Source organism: Copadichromis virginalis, linkage group LG10, assembly GCF_057382275.1.
Source record: "Copadichromis virginalis isolate Kocher_CV1m ecotype Utaka linkage group LG10, C_Virginalis_male_GT1.1, whole genome shotgun sequence".
Lineage (NCBI taxonomy): Eukaryota > Metazoa > Chordata > Actinopteri > Cichliformes > Cichlidae > Copadichromis > Copadichromis virginalis.
Window position 1 is genome coordinate 17,481,383 of NC_140627.1, and position 15,489 is coordinate 17,496,871.

Sequence of the window (15,489 nt, forward strand, 5' to 3'; positions counted from 1 at the left end):
TCCTGTAGGAATGAATGGTAGTTTGCGAGATGATTCAACTGCAGTGGATGGCAATAAAGAATAAAAAGATGACAGCAAAGATGTCTCAGTTGCTGGCAGCGTTGATTCACAGCACTGAGGTTCTGGGTTGCAAACCTCTGCCTGTGGAAGCTGTTGTATTGAGTTTGAATGCTCTCACGGTATTCCTGTGGGTTTCCTTTAGGTGCCTCAGCTTTCTTCCACAGTCTGCAGACATGCAGGCCCGGTGAACTGGAAACTGTAAAGTGCCCACAGGTGTGAATGTGTTTATCCATGTTGTAGTCTGACCTGTCCGGTATGTTTCTTTGTGCAAGCTGTGGCACGCTTCAGCCCCCCAAATACAGAGTACATCTGAATAGGAATTGGATAGAGAGGATGAATAGATGGACGATGCTATTATAAGACACAAAATACATTAGGTGAAACTAAACCTGATCACAATAAGACATGTCAACTGGTATGTGTCTGTTACTGCTGGATGTTACGGTATTTCCAAAGAGTCCATCGGCACAGTATCTTTCAACTCTGTCAATGAAAACCACTTTTGCAACAACAAATGCGCTAATTTAACACAAAAGTGCGGCCTTGGATTCTCACTACATACTTAGAGACATAGACGGCTTGTATTTACTTTGTAGCATCTACTCTGTCTTTCTATTTGATGTACATATATTGTTTGCTGAGCATTTTCTCAAAGGCATGTTTACCAGATGAGATGATGAGCGTAGTAACTGTGACATGAGCCAGATGCATAAAAGTTTATGCAAATTTACGAGTGAATCTGTATTCCTCTACTCATATTTGGAAACCCGTGCCTACGCATGGTGCTCTTTTATAAATCTCAATCAAAGCGAAACTTTACACATGTGCATGATTTCCACTTAGAGCTTTCATAATGAATGATGTAAATCCTCCCTTATTCCTCATTTGCATATAAATCAAGCAGTGATTAGACATGACAATGATAAAAAAAAAAAAACACAGCAAAGAACAAGTGCAATTTCCCCAAATCTGAGACTGAGACACTAATATGAGTCGTGGACTAATTAAAATGTGTATTTGGTGATCTCAGTTCTGGAATCACGAACATAAGAGAAACTAGTGATGGGAGAAAAAAAGCTTTCACCTCTGGAAGTTCAGGGCAGAGGATCCTGGCAGAAGTAAAAACAAAATAAGACAGAAAAAAAAAAAACGGAGACTGCAAACAAGAGGCAACAAGTACATCAGATCACAGGAGGAAAGCAGGCCATCATATACAGCTAGCACCCACAATTATTACACCGAAAAAAATAACAATAATAAGAGGAAGATGATGAAGAAGATGAGAAAGAACAAGCAGAACATGGAAAGGTCTGATCAAGTTGAAATTTGTAAATGGTACATATACAGTTACTGTAGGTTCATAAGTATTTAGACATTGTTTCACTGTTTGCTTCTGTACACCATCACAGTGACTCTTTGAAGATCTGACAGAACATCTTCAGGGAGATAAAAGATCTAGAACTGAAAGCTGCTCGTGTTTCTTTTTTTACCTCCTGAATTTATAATAAAATGAACAGGAAACAGGTCTCATCTGGTCATAAAACTGCTTGTCATGCAACCACCCAACTATATAGGCGATTGTCTATTAAAATGGCAGTAATTCCTAAACAATATTAATGGGACACTTTTGTTAAATCCCTTGAACTAAAGCTTAAAGTCTGCACTTCAATCACAGGTTGACTGGTTGATTTAAAATCCACTGTGGTGGTGTGCAGAGGCTAAGTTATTGATGATGCGTTTATGAGCTGGAAATATATATATTGATAACAGGGAATGCAAGCTCAGCCAAACTGGCTGTTTTTCTTCACTTCTGTCTCGGTTCATTTTTCATCTTCTCTCCATTCTGTCGGGCTTGCCTCACCGTCTGTCACAGTCTGGAGTACGAACACGGTCCACACATTCTTCCTTTACAAATACCAGTTTGTGCATGCGAAGAGGTGTGTGTATTTTTGTGCACACGGTGTGTCTTTTTAAAAAAAATCCACAAATGACCCGAACAGCTACCATGAATATGTTTATCTTTAATTACTCCTAGCCAACTAGGAGTCAACTAGGAATATTCTCAGAGAACAGCGCTGTTTCGAAGCTTCGTTACGTGGAGTTTATTTTCATTTGCATTCCCTTTGTTGTGTGTGAACTGGGAATGCAGCAGCATTTACACTGCGTTATCAGCGAGCCAACCATGAGCACATGTCCTGGGTGAGTGATTCTGTACTTCACGGTTGCATGTCCACACAATTCTCTAAGCCGTTCTGCACATAATGCCCCGAAATTCATTTCACATATTAACACCAGGTGTAAAGCGGGCTTCAGTCTGCCTGAAGCACTGCTAAAGCTTCAATATATTCAAATTACATTATGTACATATTGATTAAATTAATGTGTTTTAATAAGTAGCTCTGTGTCCTTCTACTCACTTAGAATAGCCGATTCAGTAAATAAAAAAATATATCCTTAGTCCTGTATTTAATCATATCTACACAGGCCAGGTAACTATAACACATGTGCTCATGAAGAGACTCATAAGCAAAGCTACAAATATGAATAAATAAATAAATCCACAAAGGAAAATGAAATGATTGTGTAAAATCAACCTCAGGTAATCTTAATACTCTCAGTGTCTGTGTGGGATGTGAGCGAAAAGCTCCCTGCAAAACAAACCTGAGTGCGCGTCAGTAAAAAATAATAAATGCATTAAGTATTGCACAGCTGAGTTAACAAAATAATTGTCTGCCAGTACATGTGCGATCCGACACAGCGATGAACGAAATACATGATTTGAAAATTTGCACATACAGGGGTACGCGATCTAAAACAAGCTCCAAATGTTCTTCTTCAGTGACTCTAAATAATACATGTAAAAGCACTGATTCAGAGCCAATGGCAGCCAAGGTGTAGCTGTGACGAGACACATATATTTCCTCTTATTCCTCCCGCTTACAAATGAGCCAGGGGATTGGTGGTGGATTAGTGCTTGTTTACACAAGGATAATAATGTCGGATAATAAAAGTGTGTATGTTAACATTCTTGTCCAATTATTTTTTTTTAGGTGGTGGACCAACGTTCGAGTAGATTATAAATGTGAACCGTAACCAGAGAGGATCACCGCCACTCTGTGATTTGCAAAGGAACAGAAAATCTTTTTGTTTTGAGCGTGAGCTCATTTCAGCCCATCCCAGCCTGCTGCAGGTTCAGATCTGGTAGAGGCTCTGTTTATTCGTGTGGCTCTCCTGGCTCTCAGTGACACCAGGTTCAGTAGTCTTTCTAACTCATCCCCAGAACCTGCCAGACTATTAGAGCCAAGCCCTCCATGGTCTTCCCGTGATCCCCTCCATTCCTCTGTCTGTAAGTCCCAGGCCCTGAGGGGGGGCATAAGTTGAGCTGGGTGCAGGTTTAGCCCTGGGGGACTGGACGGATATCCTTCATAGGCTCGCCGAGTTGGGGGTAGAATATCATAAAGGCTCTCCGTGTCTTCATTTTGTTCCGGATCATGTCTGGACTCTTGGTACTCTTCATACACGGGCGAGGAGCTGTCGTCACAGCTGTCTTGGTCCTGCAGCTGCTGATCTCCGTGGTCCTGGTGTCCCTCCATGTCCTTGGTCCTAATGTTCATATTCCTTCCTTCCTCCTTGTACCTTCTCTTTTCTTTTCTGTCCGGGGTGTGTTTTCTCTCCCACTCTCCAGACTGATTCCTCTCCCACTGAAAGGTCCTCCTCCCAGTTTCCTGTGTCCTCTCACAGCTTTTGTCCGCGTTGTAGCCCATCACCCTGTAGTCCAGCTGCAGAGAGTGCGTGCTGCCTCCGCGTCTGATGTTCTGCTGGGTGTCATTAAGCTCATAATGGGATCCTAACTCAGGTGGACGCAGTCGTGATGGCGACACCCAGCTTGAAGTCTGACAGGAAGACTCCCAGCGGTATGCTGAAAATACAGTTTGGCATAGTTTCAGTAATAAACAGCATGGATTTAAGGACAATCTAAGAAAGGAATGGAACTTAACACGGTGTAATAGCAACATATGTCTTTTTCCATGGAAAAATCTTTGCTTCTAAATCACTGGAAGCATATAGTTTTACTGTAGTGTGCATTAGGGTGCACTACAGTGGTGGTCCCACCGGTGGGACACAGATCTACTGCAGTAAAATATGATTTATGTAGGAAAAGCACAGCGATGCTATCACGCAGACCTCATTCAGCTTGTATCATTTATTGTTGCTATTAACTGATAAAAAATCTGGAGCATGAACTTTTTTCAGCTGTTGCATACAAGTTAAAGAACCACAGTGTTACAGCACAGTGTGATGAAGACTCAGATCTAATCAGTCTAATAGGATCAGCCGGCGAAAGGTGTCCATCGGTAAATAAACTCCTCGTCTAAAACAACAGTATCGCTGCAATCTTATCTCCAGCAGGTAGAGAGTGGTGACACCAGTAACTACACTTCTGTGCATCTGTTATAGGAGGACTGTTGTGATTCTTACAGCTGCACACACATTTCATTGTCACTTACGCTTCTACCGCTGCCCTTGTAAAAACAAAAAAAAAACTAAAGACAAATAAAATAAATAAAATGAATGAAAAAAGCTTTCTCAAGGTGTAAAACCACCAACATCTGGAAAAAAGTTGCCAATTTTATTATCAATTTTGAACCCATTTCCAAATAGCTTGCATATTATCTGGCTTGTCGTGTTTATTTTGCTTCTCCCCTTAAATTGTCCCCATGCTTATTATCTCTACCTTTGATTGGGTTTATTTTTGCACAAGAAATGAAGCACGCATGATAGTGTGTGCATGTGTGCATGTGTGCGCTGCATGTTTGAGAGGTGTAGCAGGAGACCCACAAAGTGCCAGTAAGTGGGGCTTTCTGTTTGTTCCGTGGGATTTCTCCAGCGTGTTTGCTTCGTGTAATCGCTCCAGTTCTCATTTACTTTTTTATTAATGTGCAAATAAAATTAGTCGACATTTTATTTATTTATTTATTTTAGATTTCAGTTCATGCTGCTAAATGGACTGACACAGAACTCCCCGCTAATCCACAACTTCCTACAAACTACAGCATGCAGGTTGCATAATTCATGGTTAGGTTAATGAGCTGTGAGGGGAAAAAATATCATATTGATGAAGTGAGAGGAGGCAGAGGGGTCACCCTGTGTGTGGGACAGAGAGTACACTTAATTACTGTGCTTGTGCCAGCCACTACTATATAATTCATGACACATGTGTGGACACAGATATCTAACGGACTGCCATGCCAACGAGATCTTACTGCCATGCCATGCTTGCCTCAAATATCTGTCTCTGGTTAAAAAATGTTCTAACGAAGGGTTAAGGGAGGGGGGGAAAAAAGAATGCTCTTACAATCCACAATGTACTCTTTGATGAACTCTACGCAAATCTCATCTTTGCTCTGCAGGTGATGACTCGCTGTCAGTAAAATGGGAAACAAAACAAATATCTCATGGGACGGCGAACCTTTGATGATGAAATTCTCGGTGAATGCAAAAGGAGACGGCGAATTATGACACAGAAGAAAGCACGCTTCGACAACAAGAGAGGGAAGCTGGCAGAGAGCCATTTAGCACACCGCTTATACCCACAAACACAATTCATAATAGATAATACATGCACACAATCATGCTGCAACTGTATACAAAAACAGAAAATGGAAAAATACCACGATATATCAGATTCGCTTTTTTCACATTTCTTCTTGCTGTGCTTGAAAATAAACTTGTGAGATTGAAAACTTTATTAAAAAAATGTTTTGTGCAAAAACAGAAAATTCTGAATCCAAAGGATGTCTTCAAAAAAAAACCCACTGGACAAACATCATTTAATTATCTTTGTCTGAAATGAAGCTGCGTGTGCTTCAGCAGGCTGGCAGTGACTGAGGCATAAACACACTCTTGCTCTGGGTTGGAAACGAAATGCTTTGTAGACCTAGTAAATTACATGCAACCGAGAACAAACAGACTTGGTAACTATGAGCCAATTAATATTGATTGCAAGAGTGTAGCACAAGCAACTGACAGCGGAGTAGGGATCTTAAAGGATAGGTGCAACTGGATTGTGACGGCCCCGGTGTTTGTTTAAGGAAAGCCATGCATTCGCTAAGAGCAGAAAGTCAGTGTTCAGACTGTAGATGATTCCCCCCCCCCAAAAAAAATGTTGAAAAAGAAAGTGTTTGAAGCTGCCTTCTCCTCTGCTGTTCTGGGCGGATGTGAGGCTTAGCTCAAAGTGCCCCTAATCCTCTGAGACCCTCTGCAAGGCCGGGGTGAAAGCTTTGCTTTGCTTGGAGCTAGGACTGCTGCGCCCAATTTAGCAGTCATCAGAATTCAAAATTTCTTAATTAACTATGAAGCAGAATACGTTTTAAAAGTATCTCTGGACATAATATTTTTATTTCATCAAAGAGCTGCCTGAATGTTGTACCTGAAAGCCCTACACTGTTTGCTACACACAGGGCAACAGAAACTGACTCACATTCCAGTTATTTTTCCCGACCTCCGAGGTCAGAAAACATAATCGGAAACTGGAAGCCTGCATTGACATTCAAAGAGTGGATAGAGTCGGCATAAATAGACATAGTAATCTGTACTATTGGGCTCTGATGAAAGTATTCAGAGACAATACTGCAAAGGATGCAAAAGGTCAGGTTGTGGGTTCTCACCCCTGACAAATAAAGTCAAAGAAATGGCAAATTAATACGATGTTTTTCCATTGCGTTGCATCTCACTCACCAGGGCTGCTACGCCGCTGTTCTTTGTCCATGTTTGACACTACAAAGGCAGAGAGAAAGGGAAAGTCAGAGACAGAGCGAGACAAACAACCCAGAAACCAAAGGGGAAAAACTGAAACACAGAGAAATCCGGTGTCAGAAACTGACAACAAATATTAGAAATCTAAGCAGGATGTTTAATTCGTAATAAGAACGGGGGCCGAATGGCAGCGGCTCGGCTGCATTCAGTAAATCTTTTTGCTCTGCCGCTGAACAAATATGTTGGCGTCGGAATGACAGACACAAAGAAGACAGGGGAGTTAACAGAGGATTTTCCTTCATACCTTCACTTTCAATGTTATCAACAGTATCATTGACGAGACGTATCACTGTCACTATGGAGGCTAGGCAGAAGACAGAAAGAGAGAAGAAGAAATGGAAATAATCTCAGTGCATTCATGAACAGGGCAAGGTTTTATACAGTGGAGGTGACTCAGAGGTGCTGAGAACACGGAGGAAGCATGTTGCAAACGTGTCTATATACATGTGGTGTCTGTGCGTGCGCGTGTGTGTGTGGGTGTCCTGTAAGAAAGCGAGGACTCTTTGCAGCTACACTAATTAGACAGGAAATAAAGCACTGACATAGATTTCCTATGTAAAGAACACAACCACACACACACACATCAGCATCATTACGGTGCTTGACTTCCACCCTCTTATAGTTAGCCAGTGGAAAATCAATGCTATCGAGTTATCTGGGAATTGTAGCTTTGAAAAAAAGATGCACAGGCAACCTGTGCATATTGGTTGCATTAAAGCATTTCCACTTCTCTAATATCACCCTGCTTTTCAATAATTACTACAGGCCCAGCATTTGATTTTACACTAACCTTCATTTAACCAGGCAATTCATTAGGAACTAATTCCTATTCACAGTGACAGCCCTGCGAAAGGCGAACCCTCTCAAGGGAACTAAGAAAGAAATGTCAGATGCTTAAAAGACGGCGGCACACATTCAGAAACCATTTAAAACACTCCCTGCTTGAATACAGTCACAAGACGTAATAACACGTGGCAGCAAGCAACACATAATTGGCAGTCTATCTAACGGACAACAGCATCAGGAAACCAAGAGCAAAGCAAGAACAGCACGCACAAACAGCGAGCAAAGACAACAGCAGCAGCAAGACAACAAGGTTAGAAGGATATGCATGCAGAACATGAAGCAGCGGACAGACTGAAGATGGAAGACACTGGTAAACCGAGAAACAATTACATGTTTCAGTGAGAATGCTTGACAAATCTGTCCACTTTTAGGACTTTTTTCTGCAGAAAGTTCCAGGCTTTAGTTGAAGGAGTTTAAAATGATGGTGGGACAAAGAAGGTACTGGTGTGGGGAACATTACCTACAAACTTCTGGCAATTAAAATGCGCTTAAGTTAATTTGAGTATCAGAGTCTTACCGTTGTCATCGAAGGACTCTGAAGTGTAGGAGCTAAGTGAGTGCTCCTCGGAGGTGGAGTCCGAGAGACACCCCAGCCCGTCCGCCAGCTCCGACACGTCTAATGTAAAAACACAAAACAACACTCATTCACATCAGCAACTTTCACTCATGGTAAATTAAATGTAGGTTCAGAATTGAAAGACGTGTTCAGATATCCGAACCGTTCAGATCTGAAAAGCTCAGTAACGCTTGTGCTGTATTTACATTTAAAAGCTTAATTTCGGCTAATAAGAAGCTTCTAAAGTCTGAGCTAAAATAACCTCGCATCAGCTTTGAGTTGGATTTCTATCAGGGTGAAAAGAAGAAAGGATCAGAGTGACCGAAAACTCTCTACTTTGTTCATTCAGTGCACTCATGGGGAAAAAATGTGTCCACAGATCCGTCACTCCGCCTGTCCATTCATTTTCTTTCTAGCTGGCTGTGTTCAGTTAGAAGAGCGAGGCTAAATCTGCTATTCATCTACTTTTGACTCAGATAGAGCATATTTAAAAAACATATTTGACCTGCAGAATGATTTTTTTTTCCCATAAAGGCTTCCTCGCTGCTTTGATGTACAGCTTTTTCCACAAATCCCAGTACACCTACTGCAAATCCAGGTCTGTCCATTTAATGCTGTCAGCACTATCATGGAGGGGGTGAAGACCACCGAGTTACTGGTGGTTATGTAACTGCTGAATAACTGCTTAAAGAAAAAAAGCAAAATAGAGCAAATTGCATGACAACGTCACTGCGCTACAGGGTAGGGTGGCAAGTAGGTTTCTGTTTTGGGTCAAGCTTTTCATACTGTGGTAATCAAAGGTCTTCTTTTATGTTACAACCCTGCAATTTTGTCTGCGCACACAAATCAAATTAAATTTTGTTTGGAGAAATCTACCAGGCCTAATATCTCCAGTTTTCCTTAACCTTTACGTCTGCAGAGGCATCATTTCAAATAAACTGGTGATTACAAGTCAGTGTGGTCTTTTTTCGTGCCTTTGCCGAGCTGTTATTTGAAGGTTTGTTTCCTTCAAATCACTCCAAGTGTCCTCTGAGTGATTGTCAAACAACTGCCCGGAGGTCCGTAGCAGGTACTTATGACTTCAGATAAGCTGTAAAGACTGTTTACAACACAGCCAGAGGCAGGTGAATTTCTCTACCAGGTGCCCCTTATGTAGAAGCAATGAAGTCTTTTTTTTTTCTTCATTTTTGCTCAAATTGGGAAAGAAATACAGAGGACCAGCAGAGTGGAAAGGCTGAGCTGTGAGATCAATTGTTTGTGCAAAATAAAACTGCATGCAAAGAGCCAGTTTTGCTGATGTGATTAAAAGTAACTTTTAGCAAACTTTTGGGAAAACTAAATAGGCTTTTATTTAGTAGATGGAACAAACAGAGAGGAAAAAAAGAGAGAAATAGAAAATAGAAAGCTATTTAAATCCATTTTACTGCCTTGCTGCTATGTAGCGATGGATCTTAATGTGAGAATCATTGATTGGCAATAAATGGTCTGGGTTCTGAATATTTCCTCATGAGCATCTTTTCAGATGAATTCTTCTCCAGATGCTTGTATTGAGTCACAGTAAACAAAGATGCACTAACAAATTATATGGCATCAAGTCAAAAAAGTAAATCAAAAGTCTTTTTATTCAGCTCATTTTGGAGCAAAGATGCCAGTGTCACATTAACGCAACGTCTCAAGAAAAATACATTTTTCAAGAAGACTATACAAATATTTTATGTCATGCAATTGCTTCCCGCAGTTCCAGCTGTACCTTAATACATCCCAGCACACAGTTGTTCCTGTGGGTGGGTGGGTGTAAATTCATAATAACAACAGAGATTTTGTGATAGCGTTTTGAATCTCACACCTCTACACAACAGTTTACCCTTGTCTGACAGGTCAGGTGTGACAGAATTTCAAATCTTCAAAAATCTTGTTTTTCACTTCACGTTTGGTAAGCAAGCATTCAGGGCTCGGCCCATCTTGTGACCAAATCCGTACTCTGCAACCGTGTCCGCGAGGGCCGGGATGTCTGGACATCAACCTCAGCTTTCTGAGCTCAAGCTACGTAGTCATGGTTCAATGCATATGGAAGAAGCGAAACGCTCCTGTGGGAATGTGATCAGTAAGGCAGTACCATCAATCAAACTAAACAAGAAAGACAGTGCAGCAGCCACAGGTCTAATTCAGGATGCAGGCAAGGGGACACTTAATATAATCAGGTTTTGGAAAAAGCAAAAATGTTTTACCCTTTCTTTCTTTCTTTCTTTCTTTCTTTCTTTCTTTCTTTCTTTCTTTCTTTCTTTCTTTCTTTCTTTCTGTTTTTTTTCTTACAAGTTCCTATAATTAAGACCCACCCAAACTACTTTCTTTGCCGAGCCAGTTCAGTAAAATATAATGTTACGCTGATTTAAGTGATACAGTCTACAATTTGGCTCCCTTCTTATTTTATGTTTTTTTCCAGACAAGTTTTCAGCATTTCGGTTTGAAACACTAACAATTACCAAGCAAAACAGAGCCAATCCAACAGTTTCAACTCAAAGTCATTTTCAGCAAAATCAAACATAAATGTCAGTCAAAGCGGCCGCGCTCCTAACTCCAGATGGATGAGTTAAAAAAAAACTCTCAGAGTTGAAACACTCCATAGAAGCCAGACTGTAAACATGCTGTAAAGTTGGGGAATAGCTCTCTCTTGAAGCCAGCCTATTGTGACAGCTAGAGGAACTGCAGTTTGTGGCACATCTGCACTGGCTTCAATATTCACCTCCAGAGGTCACGCCTCGATCAGTTCACTCTGAAACACCCAACTTTAGAGCAGAAATGACCATTTTTAGAACCAGGTTTTAATCTCTGTGGCATGTTGTCCTCCTGTGAACATGCTAAAAGTCTTGAGTCTGCCTTCACTTTTTAGTATTTTGCAAGTAACCTAAGAAATAGGTGCAAAAGTTTACCGTAACAAGTGCAAACATACATGGAAAAAGAGTATTTAAGGGGAAAACAGAGTTTGTACAGTTCAAACCTTTTTTTTTTTCAATGTCAGTCTTCAGAAATGACTTCCTGTGAGTGAAACAGTTCATAGTTAGTGTTTAAAATACTCCTCCATGAAGAAGACATCCTGAAGAGTTACCAACAGTTACCAAAAAAACTCCAAACTATAGAGTTCAGTATGAGGCCTGATTTGTTCAAAGAGTATTTTCCAAGTATTTAATTATTCATCCCATTTTATTTATTTATGATCGAACGGGTAGTAACAGAAAATAACCATAGTTACTAACAGGGATGTTCCCTGGTTAGTAACTATTTCATGTTTTGACCTGTGGCCTTGTTATTGAAATACACATTATTGCACTTGCTTGTGGCTGTCGTGGTGTAAATAACTTACAAAACTCATTTGCAATTGATTAGTTAACCTGGCAGTTAACACTGCAGTCATTAACACAGTAATCTTGAGGTCAGTTTTCTATAAGGTTTATCATCATTAAATTAATAGACTGGTGGTGTAAATGTGAGTAGGTGGTGCTGGTTCTTTTTTTTCTTTTTTCTACAGACACTCAGCGGGGGACCAAATAAATAAAATAACCTATTTCCCATTCCTACAGGAAAAAATCAATAATTAACAGCCAGGAAGTTCCCACCGCAAGCTGTATTATTCACACAACAGGCTGGACAAAGGATCGAAATATCTGACGCCTACCTGCGCACTGAAATGCAACGTGGTTCATCGACAGAGAACAGACTGGGAAGAGTGTTGGCAGCTAAAATATCAGACGGATGCTGAATTACAATGACATTCTTCTCTCCTTCGGTTTGGTGCCTGTACGGCTGACAAAGGTAGGTGTGAAGCAAATTTAAGGAAAAATAAAAAGAGGGAAACTTGACAGAGAAGTTGGGTGACTTTGTGTGGGAGTGTTCCAACTACTTTGATTTTAACTGAACTTTATTTTTTATTTTTTCTTTCTTGCTTTTTTTTTTTTTTTTTTTGCAAAAGTAGGACAAGAACATAGGACATCAGTTCTGGCTGATTACCCTGACCATTCAAACAGAAGTGCCCACAAGATCCAAGAGAGTTATCCTGATACAAGTGGACATAATTGCCAATTTCAGCAGTGTAACAGAAAGTTCTATTACCCATTATTGCTCCTAGGAAATAAATAAGAAAACTGAAATGATAGCAAAATAGAAAATATTACTTTTTAAGCACTCTTGCTTACTCTGGGCCATTTTCTTTGATGTGTGTGATCAAAAGGCATAGAGCACTGTGAAATGAGCTCTCTCAGTGAAGATGGTGGTATTGGTGTAACACAATGTGTTCATGGCCTGTGTACTCTTTGCCTTTTTGATCAGGTTAGAAGCTGTGTGCGCACATGCGTGTGTGTGTGTGTGTGTTTGCAGGCAGACTGTTGCAGTCTTACCCTGTGGACTGTTATCTCTCTGTGTTCTCTCCAGCTCAAAAGCTCTCTGCCCCCACTCCTCCTCTCTCTCATCTCTAGCCCTCTCCAGCTCTTTCTCCCTCATTTCTTCGCCTTCCCAGGACACTTTGTGGGCCGGGCTATGCTCTGAGCGGCAAGCAGATGCTGAAGGGAGATTGGGTGCCACACTGCACACTGCGACGCCCCGCCTATTGGCCATACCTCGGACATTAGACATGTCTGAGAGGAAGCTGCTAATCTGCAGAGACACAAGAAAATACCCAGAAAGTTCGGGTAAGGGCAAGCCAGGTAGTTACTATTCAGAAACTCGAAATGCAAACAAATTTATACAGGATTTCATGCGTTATTAGAAAACAAATCATTATTTCATTCTTTGTGCAATTACACGCACAATCAGAAACATACATAAATTATCAAATGATTGCTTTTTGTAAAAACAATACAATATTCTGCACCAGTGTACGACCTTTCTGTTTTATATTTCCAACAATTCCAATTGATTTTCTGATACCATTAATTGTTTTTCTTAATTATTGCCATGAAAGAAGAACTGGGTCATCGCCCTATCTGAAGGGCCACACACATGATGAAGTCGCTGCTGTGAAGCTTATTTTAGCTCATCACATGCAGAATTGACTACAAAGAAGACATGAACATGATTATTAAATGTGAGCAGACTTTCTGTATCCTGTAAGCTGATTATCTACATAATAGAGCGAATGTGCTGGGAACATTACTACTTTTTAATCTACCTATATCGTCCTTGTGTTATATTTGATATCAAAACCTAGTTCCTGCCATAAAAACACAGTTTTTATAGTTGAGCTGTGTGTGGAGCCCATGTATTCTTTCTCCAGCACACTGTGGCTGTTTTTAAAAAATAGGACTAATATAAGAAATAATATTCTTTCTTTTAAATTATAATATAAATTCAGATAAATTAAGGAAGTGCAGCATCGTCAAAAGGGACTGATGAGCTGGGAGATATGATGCTCCACAAATATTGAAATTGTCATACAAAGTGGATATTACTTTGGATGCTCATTGTTATAGTTTGATATTAAAACTTAAATACTCTTATTTTAAAGCATATCATTCCTGCTTAGCAACCATATTATTCATGTGTTTTCCTAAATGGTCTGACCAACTATTTTTTTTAGATATTAGCAGTATGAACATATTCAGTTATTTAACTTTGTCACAATTTTGTCTGTTCCGCATTTACTATAAAGCAGAAACATAAATATCATAATTCAAACAAGCTATGCACACCTGACTGCCTTCACTGGAAGTGGTCCTGTCACCACTGAGTCCTCCTGGTAGAGGGGAGTGGGCAGTTGGGCGCACCATGACCTGGGGAGGGCCCACACTGCTGCCTCCCACCTCACCATAGGTGCTTGTGGTTGCTGGTGAGCCTGATACACGAACGGCTTTAAACTCAATCCCTTCTGCTCCCATGCCAGTCTTGTGCAGCATGTAGCTAGTTTCTGTGGAGATAGCCGAGATGCCCATCCCAGTCTGAACACCGGGGCCTGGATCTGAGTCTTTCCTGAATTTGATTTTTTTCCTAAAGACGATGAAGAGTATGAGGAGGAAAATGATGACAAACGCAAGGACTCCAATGCCAATTATCTCTCCTGGTCCAACGTAAGACAGAGGCTCAGCCTGCACAACAAGAAAAGTAAAATGATTAAAACATTATAATATTATAATAATTTTTTCTAGTTGAATAACAAACAGTTAAGTGTCAGAAAAACTCTAAGGTCATCAGTAAATACACAGATAAAAAGTTGAAAGAAGAACAAGCTTAGAAATAATTCACTTCATAAAAAAGGTCTTTGTTGTCAGATGATTAACATGAACATGAAGTGCTTTTTTTTTCTTAAGCCACTTAACACTCACCTGTGAATCATTCAAGCATAAAAAAGACACCTTAATCAACGGATGAACTAGTGCCGTGCCCACATATAACAGAAAACCTAGCAAAGAATCAATTTGCAATTAAATTTTAGGCATTTTTTACTAGCACCCTATTATAAAAACACATCGTTTGTTCCCAGTCGTTCAGTCCAACAACAGAAAATGTAACAAAGTTTGACAGATATAAAATTCTGTTTTTGCACCAAAAAGCAGATTCCCAGAGAGCTATTAGCCAAAAAATAGGCATATCTTGGCATGGTGTATATATATTTGAGGAAGCTGGACAAGTGAATGACAAAAGAATAAATATCTACAACAGTATCTGAAAGTCATGTCCTTAAGAAATAGGAAAAATTCACAGGACCTGAGAGGAACATAGTGAAGTTAGTTTACCCCCAAAATGTTTAATACTATCAAAGGGGGCTCATATTAAACCCCCAAACAATTTCTAAATGTTTGTTATTACTCTAAACATGAGATTAATAAGAATCTCATCGCTACATCTGAGACGCTAATTAGCAAAGTTTTGAAACACAAAGCATCTTTTGAGTATTGAAGTAAATGAAATGTTGGTATCGGGAAAATTCATCATCTAAAGCTGGGTATATTTACAACCCTTATGCACTCACTACTCCAAAAGATTATGAGCACATTTTATGGTCTTCCAATTTGGAGGGAGTGATTGAGCTCACAGCTTTTTTGTTTTAATGCAATGCGTGATGAATAAGTTTTGGCAATAAAATTATACATTCTCTCTAATGCAAGCACTCAATTAAAAAGAAAAACAAACAAACAAAGAACAAAGTTAACATACATTAGTTGTAAAAGAAGCTTACTAGATTTTGTCAACTCTGCTGCAGTCCTCCAGGGATTAATGAAGGT

At 40.0% G+C, this 15,489-nt stretch overlaps 1 protein-coding gene across 1 annotated transcript in view; it reads right to left on the bottom strand.

Moving 5' to 3' along the window:
* Positions 1–1,060: 1,060 nt before the first annotated feature.
* Positions 1,061–15,489, bottom strand: part of fat3b (FAT atypical cadherin 3b) — a 65,431-nt gene continuing 51,002 nt past the window's right edge. Inside the window, exons 46-52 of the mRNA XM_085470315.1 lie at positions 13,960–14,352; positions 12,670–12,925; positions 8,240–8,338; positions 7,121–7,180; positions 6,799–6,837; positions 5,417–5,482; positions 1,061–3,979 (exon numbers count right to left, since the gene is read on the bottom strand). Coding sequence (XP_085326441.1) covers positions 3,222–3,979; positions 5,417–5,482; positions 6,799–6,837; positions 7,121–7,180; positions 8,240–8,338; positions 12,670–12,925; positions 13,960–14,352 — 1,671 coding nt within the window. The 3' untranslated portion in view covers positions 1,061–3,221. The remainder of the gene's footprint in view (positions 3,980–5,416; positions 5,483–6,798; positions 6,838–7,120; positions 7,181–8,239; positions 8,339–12,669; positions 12,926–13,959; positions 14,353–15,489) is intronic.